At 34.7% G+C, this 16,391-nt stretch overlaps 1 protein-coding gene across 1 annotated transcript; it reads right to left on the reverse strand.

Annotated features, from left to right (window-relative positions):
• Positions 1–2,487: 2,487 nt before the first annotated feature.
• LOC118047979 (myosin-17) lies at positions 2,488–15,887 on the reverse strand. Its single transcript, XM_035057462.2, has 39 exons — positions 15,538–15,887; positions 14,405–14,533; positions 13,934–14,077; positions 13,658–13,803; positions 13,429–13,585; positions 13,262–13,320; positions 12,643–12,802; positions 12,390–12,539; positions 12,178–12,314; positions 11,926–12,072; positions 11,643–11,744; positions 11,501–11,558; positions 11,300–11,401; positions 11,068–11,105; positions 10,858–10,984; positions 10,601–10,771; positions 10,029–10,160; positions 9,781–9,890; positions 9,601–9,661; positions 8,666–8,843; positions 7,868–8,073; positions 7,573–7,692; positions 7,367–7,465; positions 7,063–7,284; positions 6,336–6,475; positions 5,896–6,013; positions 5,760–5,810; positions 5,582–5,662; positions 5,216–5,386; positions 4,908–5,063; positions 4,622–4,828; positions 4,256–4,393; positions 4,096–4,166; positions 3,916–4,015; positions 3,761–3,817; positions 3,621–3,677; positions 3,433–3,513; positions 3,205–3,287; positions 2,488–3,094 (listed from the first exon to the last, which is right to left on the reverse strand). The coding sequence occupies exons 1-39, from the start codon at positions 15,538–15,540 to the stop codon at positions 2,971–2,973; spliced, it is 4,593 nt and encodes a 1,530-aa protein (XP_034913353.1). The 5' UTR covers positions 15,541–15,887; the 3' UTR covers positions 2,488–2,970.
• Positions 15,888–16,391: the final 504 nt, after the last annotated feature.

The following is a 16,391-nucleotide window of genomic DNA, read 5'->3' on the forward strand; positions in this document are numbered from 1 at the left end:
GGAAGAACCTATCATTTATCTTTCTAGAGATTTTTCTTCAATTTTAAACGATTTTTTTACTCAATACTAATCTATTTCTATGCTTAACTAATATTCATCAAAGATGTTCCCTTAACATTAATCATGCATAAATTTCAACAAGAATACACACCAAGAAATCCTTGTCTTGGTCAAATCTATCTAGGATTTCTACCCAAAACTTTTCATCAAAATTCTTTCTTATTTCTACTAATTAAGTCTTATCTTAAGGTTATATTGTGTAATCTTTGCAAAGAACACATTTTCTCTAATTTCTCATAAACCTTAATTTTAACAAAAATTAGAGATTTTGCTTTCAACCCTAAAATCTAACATCAACAAACATTATTTGAGTTTAACAGACACTTTACCTTATTTTTTGAACTCAATTGACCCTCCTTTGAACAAGTTATTGATCAAATCTTCTCTTTTCTTATGTTCTTGATCTTTTTTAAAGTTTTTATTTTCCTTTGTTATGTTCTTGATTAGACATGTTTTCTTTATTTCTTTTTTTTTTTAAAGAAAGCTTTCACTCTCATAATACCTTTACTACTCTTCTCTCAATCTTTTCTATAATAATTTCCTCTAGATATGAGAATAACAGTTACAGGTTTAAAACTTCTCTCACTCCCCTCTTAAAAATTGTCAGCTCTTAAAACTATTTGTTATTTGATTATACAAAAACAAAAATAGATGTTTATAAAATTAAACACCAACAAAATATCAGGATATTTTTTTAAGAACACACTAACTCCATAGAAAAACAAACCAAAACAAATTATAAAGACCATTTTCAAAATCAATCAAATATTGAAGAATGATTTAAAAAAAATTAGAAATCCAACATTGAATGATAAAAATGGAAAAAAATCAAAGGATAAAAAAATAATAACTTATCAAACTTGCGACTTGGGTCACAGATTCCACGGGGTTTAATATATATATATATATATATATATATATATATATATATATTACTTAATTATATGATAATAAAAATAAAAAATTGCAAAATTAAACACCAATTCAATGCTAAGATATTTTTTTGGGACTATGATAACCTCATAGAAAGTAAAAACAAAACAAATTATAAAGCTCAATTCTTAATCAACTCAAGTCAACATATCAAACCTACGATCTCTAAGTCATAGACTTCCTTGGATTTAATAACTTTTTAAATATATATATATATATATATATATATATATATATATATATTATTTATTTAATTATACAACAACAAAAATAAATACTCGTAAAATTAAGCACCAATCAAATATCAAAATATTTATTTAAGATCGTGATAATCCATAAAAAAATAATTTAAAAGAAATTATGAATATCAATTAAAAAATAATCAAATGTTGAAGTATAAAATTATAAAACAAAACAAATAAATCAAACATGTTGGCCTAGGTGGCCTCGCATGTATGGGCCTTTAAAACATAGCTTGGGTGTGTGGGGTTTATGCCTATTCCCTTCTATTTCTTTTCAAATTGGACGACCAATGTTATGGGGTTTGCTTGCTGAAAATTCAACCATCATAGTGGTTGTTAAAAAATCGAGGGAAATATTGGTTTTAAAATCCATTTTAAATCAATTCACCTAAAATCATCTAATAAACACCCTTAGAACCTTAAAAAACCAGTTTATCAACCCAAACACACAATAAAATAATATAAAAACATAAAATTAAACTAAGGGAAAAAAATATCTCTTAATATGAATTTACTTTCTCAAGATAGATGAAAGTTTGAAAACACTTAAATGGAGCCCCTTCATTAAATGATAACACTGAGATTGATTTTTTTATTATTTTTTTATTGCAGTAACCATAGAGAAAAAAATGAAATAGGTAGAGTAAACAAAAAAATTTCTAGTGAAATTGATATTAATCATGAGTTTTCTTCTTGTTTTACAATTTAATTTTTTTTTTGTTGAATTTTTTCTTTTCTTAATAAATATTAAGAAACGGTCATTAATTTCAATATAGGAAACTACAATTAAAATAAAATTGAGGACAAAAGCAAAATCCTGATATCATAAATTGCTACATTGATTCACCCTTTTACCTAACCATTAATATATTTTGTAATTTTCATCTCTGATTCAATTAGTTTAACAAGCCAGGTGCTTTCATGGTTGCTTGGTGTAGCCCATTTTTTTGTTCTTCTTCTTTACAATTTTATAGTTTTTTTTATTAATTTTTAAAAAATAAATAGTAATGAAAATTTTCATTCATTTTTATCTTCCCTTTCCTTCAAAATTTCTCCCATCCTTAAATTTTGTTCTGGCCATGTCAAGTTGCTATTCTAGCAAAGTTCTTTAAAACAAAGTCAGGCACAAAAATAGTTCTCGAAGGCAGAAGTTTTCGTCATGGCCCAAAAACCAAAGCAAAAAATTTGCTGACTCTGTTTAGCACAGGTAAGACAACAATTTGTGATACAAAATAAAATTAAAAAAAAAAAAAAAAAAAACATGAACACAACGACTTACATACAAATTGTTTCCTCGTACAATGGCCTATAAAATGCTGCTGATGTCAGTCAGTTACACTCAAACAAAACCCAACAAATAACAACAATGAAGGAAGCCTCACTGAAGGGAAAAAAAAATGTATAAAGAAGTAATGAAAAAATGGAGACCTGTTGCAGGCCTCAGAAATGACGAGGCACCGTTGCCTCTTTCTATAATTTGCACATTATCACACTTCACATGTGACATGGCTTCTTAACAAAACTCCCTTGTGTTTCTGTAACACGAAGGGAAAAAAAATGAATCGACTCAGGCATCAAACATGGTACCCTGATCCTAACGCAATATATATTTATTATACACATGGATGATGACGGATAGTGAAACTATATGCACAGGTCTTGGCATGATGAATTTATGCACAGGTCTTGACACATCATTGTGCAGCAAATCCCCCTGACACCCCCACAGAGAACATCACTCGGATCGTGGAAGTAAGAACCCGAAACCAGAGTTTTCACGAATTAATGGAGGAGGATCGATGTCAGCTATGTCTACTTGTTGCATTGACTTGGAGATGTCATCCACAGAAAATGGGATGCTGCATGACAATTAAACTGTAACTAAGGACAGAAGGAACGTAGGGCATGTCTGTTGAAGTTCAAAAAACAAATATGTTGCTGTCGCATGGAAGAGAAATTAAAATTCTACCTTGAATCATCGTCCAAAAGAAAAGAACTGCTAACAGCGTTGTTTGAATCCTCTGTCATCATAACTCTCATACTAGATATAACCTGTATAGCTATAGTTTTAGCACAAAAAAAGTGTGTATCTAACAGGAGTGTACAACAAAAACAAGAATGAAAATAAACCAGTTTAATTCATTTTCAATTGACAACACAAATGCAAAGCATTCTTGCCAACTTTAGAGCAACTTACATCTGAGGACACACTATGGGTGCCATATTTATCATCCCAGTACATGGTACTGATCCTGTACAGCTGCTGTATGCTCAGCACCTGAAAATGCAGACACCAAAGAATATTTTTGATTACTATAAAAAAAAGATGTGAGAATAAGATCCAGTATAGAAAAGGAAAAGATCACAAAGAGAAGAGGCACTGACCGGGCAAAGCTCTTTCGTTATTTCATTCAACGTCTTTTTGGGCTTTTGATGTATGACCTGAGTAGTGATATTGAAGGATGATGGTCAGTAAACCAGGCAATACTCATTAATGAGAAAGATCTAAAAATCCAGTCTCTTACTAGGAATCCAACAGCCTGTCTTATATGCTTTAATTCATCCCAAGCTGAGCCTGCAAACTGTAAATAAAAAGCAAACTGTAAATAAAAAGATACCAGGTAAACAAATAACATAGCACCGCAAGGAATCAACAGCTGAAAAAATTATGACTGCTCACTTCCTCAGTTGCCTCATAGCACCACTGTTCTAATTCAGCCAAACCAGCTTTTACATATTCTCCATTACTGAATGAGCAACACTCGCGCCGTAAAAGAAGACTGCAGGTGCACATAAAGCAAGGCATTACATAATTTTCATGGGAAGAGAGGGAGAGGGGGTGAGTTTTGAATGTATTTACCTGTTGAACAACTGAACATTGATGAAAGAGAATATTTGAGTGAACACTTTACGCACTAAGAAGGGAGGTACCTGAAAAACAGAATATCAATGTGAATGATACTTTTCCAAGAAAACAGTTCCATAGTTGTTATTACATCCTCCATAGAATTGTAACTCACATTGTTTGCTTTCATTGTCTTCAAGTAGCTATTTAAGCTTTTGACAATGCTTTGCCAATGAGCAATTAAAGCTTGCTGAGCAACAGCATTAGCTTGAGAGCGACCCTTTACTAAACTTGCCCTGGAAGTCCTTGGTGCCTGTACAGTGTTTGAAATATATTTAACTTGCATAAGCACATTGTACCCAAAAAAATTTTCATAAGCACACAAACACAGGTTGCCGGCTTTGGTCAGTCATCCACTCTTTCAAGATGTGGGCACTCCCTGTCTACATCCCAGGGCATGTGGAAAAAGCTTAATTTTTAAAAAAAGCTACCAAGAGTAGTAGTTATTGAATCATGCTTAGTGAAGTAGCTTAGAAACAACCTGAATGCATAACCCAAGCAATGGGGAGATTTCTTTCTTCAGATTGTCTCGTATCATTCCATATATCTTCTCAAGGAAGGCTGTAAGTTGCTGCTTGAAAAGTAATGCTGGATACTTAGCCTCAACCTGTCGCAAGTCATCCAGTCTACTAAGCCCCCGACTGTTAAGAAATGAAAGTCCAGAACTCTGAGGAGATGCCCTTAGCCCCTGAATAACATGAACAATTAGATAAAAGAAAAAAAAGTGACGAGAAGATACAAGACAGTTCTATAAAACACGAATTTACTTGAGACATTCTCCCAAAGAGAGAAGCAGATGATGTTCTCCGTCTTTGTGGTGTCAAGCTAGCAGCACCACTTGCTTTGAGTGTGTGTTGCAGCAGCAGCAGCAATGTGGATGAATTAGATAACCAGTAGGCTAAGACATCATTGTTTTCAGGGACCTTTGATAAGATAAACAGGTAGCCAACATCAGTCCTATCTAGTCAGTTACAACTAGTTTGAGGTGAAAGCAAAATCAGAAGGCAATATATTGTGATTTTGTATAAAAGAAAGGGCAATCTGATATTTGAACACCCAAAAGATGATACTTTACCTCAATGGAAGAAGCTATTGTCTGAATGATACGATCAAAAACAGTTGTCCTTTCAACTTCAAATGACCTCCAGTGAAGAAGACATTTGTATATGAGACAGGCTGCAACTGGTTTCCCCCCGGAGAATCCCAAGTTCTGTGATACACATTTGATCAGCAGGTCCTGGTTCTCCTGAATCAAAAATGCAGATTGCAAGAAAAGAATTAGCAAGAGGTTAAGATCTTAGAGGTATCAAAGATTATGACCCTTGGTCCTCGATGGAACAAAAAAATGCATTTTACCATCTCTCATTAATGTTGTTTACTACATCATTACTGGATTAAGAAATCAATAAAATGAGTGCTTTACTTGCCAAAAGCCACTTACCTGCTGCTTTTCATTGAGAGATTTCTGTGGTTTTTCCTCAGATTCTGGTTCACGAGCATTTGATGCAGCAAGAATTATGTCCTGAGATATGTAGTCCACAGAGAAAGAATTTAGAAACAAAGCCTTAATCTGAATACATTACAGTAGCTGATCTATTAAAAAAAAAAATTCCCCTCACCGATGCCACCTTCACCTCTCCATTTGCAACATTCCCATTCACAGGAGTCCTCTGCAATTTAATAAATAACATGAAATTCTAGAACCCTTTAGATCACAATGCTATAACAAAGAACAGATGAAAATTCCATTTCCACCTGGATAATCATTGATTTTGGTCGTGCAGACAAAGATTTCCCTGTTGGTGACATAGTCAGTGCCTGTTGACGAAGCACTTGATTCTCTGACTCTGAGTTGGAAAGTTTCTCCTCCAGCCTGCAATATAAATGAACCTTTAATGTAAAAAAATCTATAGAGAGGGAGAGGGGGGGGGGACATGTGTGCATGCAAAGCGCAGACACAGGTAAAATCAAATGGATGACTATAAGCTATGAGAAAAGTACACACTTGCAAACACAAGTATCGCATTACAAGGGTGAAGTCATGAAGGCTGATGTCAAGTAGGCAGACAAGAAAAGGGAAGGATTGCATTAATTTAATCAGGGATAAGCTGATCATCAATGGCATACATGCAATTCTATCATATGGCATAAGTACTAATATCCAACCAGTTCCACTCCATGATGCATTCACAAACCTCTGGACTGATTCCTGAAGCTGATCCATTTTTTTCGCTGCATCTTCTAGTTTCTTAGCCAATTCTGAGTTTCTAGCCTCACCATCTGCATGAGCTTTCCTTGCCTCTTCTGCTGCCTGTCTTTCTGAGAGCAGCAAAGCCTGAACGGTTGCAGAAACTTATTCAGGTCCCAATAGCATCCACAAAAGCAATGTTCTAGCTATCATTAATGTTTTAAAAACTGTTTTATCATAAAAAGTTAAAATATCCACACAAAACAGGTTCATCTGTCAAATTTCGAACACAGTCAAACCCATGTGCTTTGTTAAATTCAGTGAACACATACAAATTTTATCAGAAAAGTTGGTAACAGGGATGGATAGGTCTAAAGTCTCACTATTTCAAAATGTTATAAGTGAAGAGCTGATGACACATGCAAACATACTGCATAGGAAGATGCACAAACTCCAAAAAAATCCACAAAAAGATCCCAGGAAACATTTACATGCAGGGGCATTTCAAGCAACAAACTGAAATGATTAATTAGTTTCAAGAGAGGGATTTCTACAATAGCACATGGTTTTTGAAGTTCACTTTGCAGTCATCAGTCATGTAATAGGTAGAAGTTCTCATCGTTGCCAGTAGTAAAGAGAATAACCACCTGACAGTCTTCTTATAAGATGCATGCAAATGATAAGAAAAGATATATATATAAAGCTACCATGATCATCCATATTAAAGTGCTTACCTTCAAACTTTCTACCTCAGCTGTTAATGATTCAACCTTTTCTGTGTCTTGAACTATTACAGGGGTCTCCTTAATAATTGGAGGTGCTTCTTCAATTGCTTTCCGAGCTTCCTCTCGTTCTTTGATTACTCTGGCATTTGCTTCTTCAACTTGGATTTGCATCTCACGCAAAGCATCTTGTAACTTGGCAATTTCTTGTGCCTTTTCCTCTTCCAGATCAGTCTGCAATTCAAATGAACACCAGATGAAATTGTGCCCAGTGCAGTTTGTATTGCCAGCACTGATATCAAAGAAAATACAGTACCCTCAATCTCTTCTCTAACTGCAATCGCCATGTTAATTCTTCTACACGCTTTTCTAATTTGTCCTTTGCTTCTTTAAGGGCCCCTGTTTCCTTTGCAGCCTGAAAACTTATATTAATTAGTATTATCTGAATCTTTCCCTCTAAAATAACACTAGCCACCTTAAAAGTATATATATATTTTTTTTAAATAAGGAATTTGATTTAACCATTTTGAGCTTCCTAAGCTCTCTACGAGCAACCCTTTGCCTCCAACCACATTGAGAAACTAATGCAGCCTTCTGAAGTCTCTTGTAATAAGAATATGCTATGTGGTGACGCAATTTCGCCTGATAGACACCAAGACAATCAAAGTAGTAAACTCAGTTTCAAATTAAAAAGAATAAAAGTCAACTTGATTCCAAGTATAATAACAGAAATGTATGACCAGCATTCTTTAAGAGTTGAAGAGCTGTGTTTATATACTATAGGAGAATGTGATTGCAAGAGGTGTGAGGATGGGACCTGGATAATAATCGCAGCTTTAGTTTGCTTTCTGAATCGGAATTCATTGCGAGCAGTCATTGCCCTTAAGCCTGTCTGCAAAGAGATCGCTGACAAACATAGAGTCAAGTAGGCTTTCCTGGCAGTGTATCGCCTGAAATTCTTCTGAATTTTTAAAGCTGCTGCTTCTTGCCGCAACCCTTCATATAGCTTGCGGGCCGATACACCTAATATTAATGGCAAAAAACAAGGGCGTAGCTTCATCAAGATTTTTGTGGCTAAAAACAGCGGATGAAATTGAAGATGTGCAGTCATGGCAACCAATATACTATGTACAAAAATTAACCTTATAAACAATACATTTAGGGTGATTGGATAGAAAAATTTACTCACAAACCATTTAAACTTTATGCATCGTGGATGATTTTATAAGTGATTTCATAACTCACCTGTCTTATATGTGCATGTGCACACAACTGTTTCTGTACAGATGCAATAAAACTTGCAAAAATAAAAAGAAACACATGCACAACAGCAATTGGTCAATTGACATCACTAAGTCTAAAATGCTCCAATTCATGCGGTAGAAGGGTCAGTTATAGCCTTTTTTATAAAGATGGGCTAATTTGACCAAATCGTATGGTACAGGGACATCTGGTGATTTTAATCCAAATTCAAACATGAATGAACCTGGGTACGTGTCTACAGTCTGTCACTGGACTATATTGTCACTACTTAATGTACAACAAATGAACACAGTAAATAATATCAGAAGCCAGTTACAAACAAGTTTGGTTTCAAATGAAGTTAAGAGGATACCTCGGCAATGAGATTGTAAATGGAAGGCAGCCCGACGCAATGAAATGAACTCTTTGCGTGCAATATACGTGCGGATTTGCCTTTGTATGGTTCTAGCTGCGTTTCCAAGTACCTCTGTTCTTCTTGCATCCAGTTCAGCCATCTGACCTGCTCTGAGAAAGACTTTTGTCTTGCCTATCTGCAAAACCAGTCATGTTGAACATGGTAAGATAACTTGTAAATTCCACTGGCAAGATGCAATATAGACAAAGACAATGTACAGATTGACAGCATCCAGGAAATACCAAGAAACATAACATAAACAAGAATTTGGGGACTTTTACTAACAGGTTTCCACACATACACGTGCAGATTGTAAGTATTTCACGGTAGTTATCATTTTTAAGGATTCAGAGATTCCAGTGAAACTCCTAAATTCCATGCTGATGAGAATGGGACATTTCATCTGGGCATCTTACACTGCCTATCCCATAAAGTGTTAATGACAGGACATGTACAAATGTGATGGTAATCAGCAATCACTTCCAGGTCATCTCTCCCTGGAACACCTAACACAACTTAGATACTAATTGCAATCCTATTTTGCATAGGCCACCTATAATTTCAACTGAACACCATTGTAAGCTTTGAAGCTCAATGAAAAACTGAATCATAAAAGCTCAGTAACCTCCCCCCCTCTATGCCAATCAGTCCTCACACAGATGATCCAGTTATTTGGCAAAGAGAGTAGCAGCACAGGCAAATGGCTTTATTTCATGTGTCACCACACATACTGATAGAAAAGTAAGAGAAAATTAACAACCCTCTGCTCATCCCTTCATACATTTTATCCCTCTCCACCAGTCCTATCACAATGCCCAGGATAGATATGGTAAATTATATCCCTGCTGCAGAAAGATTCAAGGATGAGGAGTTAAAAGAGATAATATCATTACCTGATAACCTTTCAATCCCATTTTATCCAAAATCATTTGGCAAGCAACCTTGTCATCATGGCTGTATAGGAAAAAGACAACAGCAAACACAGAAAAATAATGAACTGCATGGAATGAAAAGGAAGTGCTAAAGCAAGAGGTATGAAGAATTTTTTTTTGTTACTTCAAATTATGACTTACTTTCCTTCCAAAACTTCTGGAGCAAGAACACCAAAACGGAGAAGAAACTCATAAAATGTCCGCCTTGTAGGATACCCAGCACAGCTAATCCTAATTGCCTCAAGAACACCCTAAATGAAAAATAAATTTCACAATTACTTTAATGGTTAGTATTGCAGCACATAATGGTTAAACTTGTTCATTTGAAAATATAAATGAAGCACGTCAAACAAAGAATTACATAAAATATATAGCCTGATTATACTTACACCACAGCGTAGTTGCTGGATAATATTAGCATTCTCAAATATTGCAGGCTTTAGTAAATTGTTTGGCTTCACGCATCTGATATAGTGAGGCTCTGTAGAATTCAAGGTCTCCATCAAAGATTGGAGTTGTAGCTGCAGTGTTTAAAACATATTATATCTAAAAAAATTGAGTAAAAGTATAACAGCACTAGATTTATTAAAAACTAGCAAGCATGCAATTTAAATGCATTAATAATGAATCTTACAACCATGGGGAGACAAAGAGCACCATCATACTTCAAGTTTGGTGCACATCTATCTAGCAGTACTTTAGTGTTCCTCAAAATGATTGGCATGCTACATTATTGAGGATTTCAAAAAGTGGTTATTTCTCTATTAACTTTCAGTTGCAGCATGTCAAGTTGATTTGGTTATTCTATCACCGTTGCATTGCCATTGATCATAAATTTGTTCCATAATCAACAAGTAGGTGCCACCATTGGGCTCTTATTTTGACAAAATAAAGTCATCGATTACAACAAGTCACTTCATTCAATCTAGGAAAACTGAGAAGAAAGTAAATCATCTCATACCTTAAAACGTGACCCAATGGAAGAAAATTTAGATGACTTCGAAGATTCCTCTGCAAGTGGAGGAAATAGGCCAGCTGCAAAAGGGCATTTGGAAGCTGTCAAAAGATCCTGATGTTCTGCCACTACATAATCTTTGTTTTTGTCTAGGAACTGATCAGCCAAATACATCACCTGGAAGGAGAAAAGGAAAGAAGTATTTCAGAATCGATTGAAGTTTAAGAAAATTAAACAAAAAATATAAAGACGAACTGTTTTACCTCCCCTGCATAGTGAGATATGGTAAAGCTAGTACGAGAAAGCTTAGGCTTGATGAAGCGCTTGTTGTTTTTAAATGTCTGGTACAGTTTCTGAGCAAATGTTTCATGTGTAGATTTAGGAAACATGCTGTAAGAAGCAATTAATAGTACATGAGTCTCCAGCCAAGCAATTTGTTTTTCAAATCATAGAATCAAATACTAGCTACATACCAGGCTTCATCAAGAAGTGCTATGATACCCCCAGGTTTCTGCAAACAATTGAAGAAGATAGTAAACACTATGAGAGATAAAATAGAGAATGGGACAAGGCATAAATGGATGAAAGAATATATTGCAATAGGACACAGATCCACTGATTATTCAGTGTCCTGTCAAGCATAATATCATTCAAACAAATGAAAATTATAGAAATGAAACACAATGTCAAGCAAAAGTAAAAGACCTTCTCAATCAGATCCAACACATCTTGGTTATCAACAAATTCTATGTAGCTCCAGTTGATTTCTTCTTTTGTATATTCTTCTTGTTCCATTTTAAATACATGCTGCAAATAATAACAAGTTGACAATCATCATGTATTAAAACACAGCAAGGTATATAATGCAAATGAGTGACCGAGGATTATGTCAAAAAAATTCTAAACCTGATTGAAATGCTGTTGAAGTTTTTCATTTGTAAAGTTGATACAGAACTGCTCAAAACTACATAATATGACAAACAGTCAGCTGTAGCTGTATGGAAAAATACTAAAATGTAGCAATTATATTTGAAAATCAAAGGCTTACCTATTGAACTTAAAACTTTCAAAACCATATATATCAAGAACTCCAATCAACGATTTTGAGTTTGGATCTTGCCCAATAGAATTGTTAATTTTATCCACAAGCCTGCAGCAAAATAAGTAAGTTGTTAAAATCTGAAACATTTGCAAATGTGGTTGAGAACAAGCACCAGATTAGTGGAAAAAAATATTTTAGTTCTCTTTATTTTATTCTTCATGATGATAAAAATTACAAACTGCAACTCCACATATACACACACAGAGCATTGTGAAGGTAGACCCTTTACCAATCAAATAAGCGGGAATAAATGGTTTTAGCTAAGGCATCCCTGCTAAGAACCGCAGCAAGAGGATCGAGAGTTCTTGTAATAACCTCTTCAGGTGTTACCATCACACGCTGTATCAACGCATCTTCCAAGCTCTTGGCATCACACCTACAGCACACCATAAATTACTAGATGTTTATGCTGCAAAACCAGCATATGTAATAAGGATCACAAAATGAACCAGAACACATAAAGGGAATAAATAAGTTGTACTTTAGTAGTTCTGCTGTCATGTTGAGATGGAACCTAGATTTCTGGTCCTTGATAACAGATGAATCTATTTCCTCTCCTTTTGCAAATTCAATGTTCCCAAGATGCAGAATGGCAGCTACAACCCTAAAAATCGCCTCCTGGCAGAGATGGTGTATAAAATGTGTGAAATGAGCAAGAGCACATCATTTTTTAAAGCTAACACAAACACTGACCTGCTCTTCCTCACTAATGCCAACTATATCCATTGCCCTTCTGGTTGCAAGATATTCCTCAGCATCATCTACTCCATCTAACTTATAGCAGTTGGTCTGATTCAGGTAATGGAATGATTTGGGGTTTTCCAACTTATACCTCTCTCTTTCCTGAAAATTCACAGGGAAAACAATCAATAAGCACTTGAAAGTACAAGCACAGGAAGTACTAAGCATTTGCACTCATTTCAATACAAGCATAAAGCATGAGTACCTCCAGCGGTGCAGCACACAGAAGGTAAAAACAGTGATAGTTTCTTTCAGGGTCAGAAACTTGGCAAACACGAGACCTTTCAAGTAAATAAGTACGTATAGCTGCTCCTGATATCCTCCCATTCTTGTCAAATTGAATCTCAACAAATTTACCAAATCGACTGCATTGTGATACCAAGATAAATAAGAAGAAAATATCAACCAATTCCCTTGACTAACTTATGCACAAAACACTCTGAACAATATTTTTCATATATTCAAAAACACATTTAAATCAGAACGAAAAAGAAGTTCAACTGAAGAAGAACATTAGTCAGTATGACCATAAAAGGACCATTGATTCATTTAAATCAGAACAGTGTGTTCTAAAACAAGGAAAGGTGATGCCACTGATCATATTTATAGTCTACAATCATTCAAATAATCACTCTTCTATCAAATTTATATTTTCCAGCATTGCTTCAGGAAAAAGAAACAAGGTGCTAAATTTATAATTATTTCAACTTATTCTTCATTAATCTTTGAGTCGATGCTCTGTTCATAATTCAACATCTCCAGTGAAAGATCACATAAAAAATCACTATTTTATTTAATTACCCAAATAGTGAACAAGTACTCACCTGGAGTTGTTGTTCCTAACAGTTTTGGCATTACCAAATGCTTCAAGAACTGGATTAGACTGAAAATTTTCAATGAAACAGAAACACCATGTCAGGGAAGATGTGCTACATGGTGAAAATCAAGGGATTTAAAACCTAGTCATAGAAAGAGAAGCCCTTCATCTTACTTCTAGCACTTGTTGTTCAACAGTTCGCCCTTCCACACCTGATCGACCACCCATGTATGCAAGATACCGCATAAGCATCTTTGTTGTCTCGGTCTTACCAGCACCACTTTCTCCACTAACTAGAATCGAGTTACTCTTTCCCTCATTGATCATTTGCCTATGATAAAAGCATAGAATTAAGAAAAAATGCAAGGAAAATGTGAGGTCGGATAGAATAAATGGAAGTTACCTGTATGCAACATCTGCAACTGCAAAAACATGAGGGCTTAGCTCCCCAAATGCAGCACCTTTATATTGTTCCATCATGTGCGTATCATACAGATGTGGTAATCTTTGGAATGGATTTATTGCAATCAGTATATTTCCAGTGTATGTCTGCAGAACATATGAGAGGACATTTATTGAGCAGATTAGATAAAATCTGGGTCCTTTTTCCGAGGAACTTCCCAATTCAATGCTTACTTCTATACCTAAGTTAGAAAGAGAATTTCAGAATGTGTCTTACATATATTTCATTAAGTTCATATCTTGCAGCCAAGTTATGCAGAACTCCTGGTTCATGCAAGTATGACAGCTTTGTCATGTCATCTACACCTCCAGGAGGAGCTTCAGTATCCTTTGGAAATACTTTGGAGATATTTGCAACAACCTGCAATTAGTATTCCAGTAATTTGAGAATCATAGGACTGTAATTAGAAAGAGACATTAAGAGGGACAGGATATAAGGAAATTCCGTGTGACAATGACAAAATGAAGCAAAATCTCAACCAATATTAAAATTGAAGTTACACATCAGCTCTAAAGTTTACTAATTGCTAAGAATTTTTACATCTATAAACTAGTGAATTGATTATGTGGGATTGCAGATTCTATAAGAATAAATGTCAATCACGGAGTTGTTGGGTCTCTCAGGAGATATCATTTGCATTACTCCATACTTCATATAGACATGACACACAATCTAGTATGAACTCACTGTTTTCCCATTAGTGGCTTGAACATGAACTTGTTCACCGTTGATCCTGAGAACTTCTCCATCAATCCATGCCAAAACAGGGTCTTCAACCCATACATGAGAACCTACTATAATGTTATCTGTTGTAGCCTGCAAACATGATCACATTAGGCATACACAGCAATGCATAGCATGATATTTACATCGTAGATATCTAAAAAGATAATAATTATATCTAGAGTTGATTAGAGACAAAAAAAAAATGTCCTCTTTGGCTATGTTAATTGATGTTTGCGGCATGTAGAGCATGCAAGACATCAACTAAAGAAATAAAAGAACTACTTTTCCACTATGAACTAACCAACCTATGATGGGAGAGAGAAATGGAAAAGAGCGGATAGTAACAATTTCCAAATTTCAGTTATAGCCCAGCATTGCCACAGAGATGGCCATGCTGTTTTAACTGCATTTCTACCATTGCCAAGAGTTGCATGTGAAGTCAAATCTACAGTTGACAATTTAATAACCCGCTCCCCCAAAAGAAAAACTTCCCACATTTCAAGCTATGCAGCAAGAATTATTGATTAACTGATAATCACAAGATTATATCAAAATAGGCTAGTTTTGAACCGTGCACGGTGAACAAACTATATTATTTCGAGCTGTTCATCCATATATTTAGGAAATGCAAATAATCTTCCATTATTTCTCCATATTTTTAGGAAACAAACCATGTCTCCAAGAATCATATTTTACAAAAGCTTCCCGTGTTTATTTTTAGGAAACAAACCATGCCTAACTACCACCTCCGCTTCATGTGCCCCCCTCAACAAAACAAAAATGAAAACAAAAGAAAATCTATTAATTCTAGGATTAGCATATCATCTAGCAATGCGTGTTATTTAAACAAGCTTAAATCGAACCATAATCCATTCCTGCTCGGCCATAAAAATTCAAAAAAAAAAAAACGTTTCGAAGAACTCAAATCACAAATCATACTCCATTCATGTGTCTCACAAATTAGAATTATTAAAAAAACATAAAAGAAAAAAAAATTCCCTTGCAATCCATTGATTCAACTAATTGGCTAATAAAGGAAACTAAGAAATCAAGCAATCCAGAAACAAGAATAGTAAATTTTATTTTTAACCTACCATGACGATCCTATACTGCGATCTTCTTAACTCATTGAATAAATTAATGACCGAGTGAAGGAGAAGAGGAAGTAATCAGTGAGTCGGATCGGAAGATCACGCACGACTTGTAGTTGTTTAGAGTATAAAGCTTTAACGGCAATCAATCTTGAAGAAGAGAAACAAGGATGTAGGCGATAACAAGAAGCAAACCGAAAGTTTTTGAAGAATTTTTAGCAGCACAAAAAAATATTATAACAATAATAATAACGCTTTTTGGTTTTATTTCAGTAGCTGGTTTGTGTATTTCTGGTTTTTGTGGGAAAAAAAAATGAGACAAGTTAATGGAAGCTTATAAATACAACAAAAAAGAAAAGAAAGCAAGGCCAAGCTGTAATCTTCTCTGTCTTAGTGGTCAAGTGGGGTCCAGTGAGGGAGTGGCTGGTTGGCCGTTCGTGGTCGCGCACAAACAGTGGTTTCTTTTTATGTTTTCTTAGGTAAAACCGACATTAGGAGATTAAGACAACAAATCATGTTTTGTGTTTCGGACATGTACTCGCTGTTTTTTACTGCATCAGCCCTCGCTTTCCCCAGGAGGAGGGATTTTTTCTTTTTTTCTCATCGAGGTGTCTTCTCAAATAATTTTAAAATATATTTTTATATGATATGACATATTTAAAGTAATTTAATAAATATTTTCAATTACTTGACATTTGGTTCAAATAAGAAAGAATAAAGATATTAAAGATTGAAATATATTTGATTGAAGAAATAAAAATAAATATATTTCTAAAATAATTTTTTGATAAATTTTTGTACTTTCAAAACAGAAAATATAGAGATTTTTTAGTATTTTCAATATTTTGAGCACAATA

The sequence above is a fragment of the Populus alba genome, chromosome 6 (assembly GCF_005239225.2).
Source record: "Populus alba chromosome 6, ASM523922v2, whole genome shotgun sequence".
Taxonomy (NCBI): Eukaryota; Viridiplantae; Streptophyta; class Magnoliopsida; order Malpighiales; family Salicaceae; genus Populus; species Populus alba.

Excerpts from the sequence above, each read along its gene's own strand:
- LOC118047979 (XM_035057462.2), bottom strand. Across the intron at positions 13,804-13,933 it reads ATGAACTTAATGAAATATAT|ACATACACTGGAAATATACT; the intron begins GTAAGACACATT and ends TATGTTCTGCAG. Across the intron at positions 3,095-3,204 it reads CTTTTGGACGATGATTCAAG|CATCCCATTTTCTGTGGATG; the intron begins GTAGAATTTTAA and ends ATTGTCATGCAG.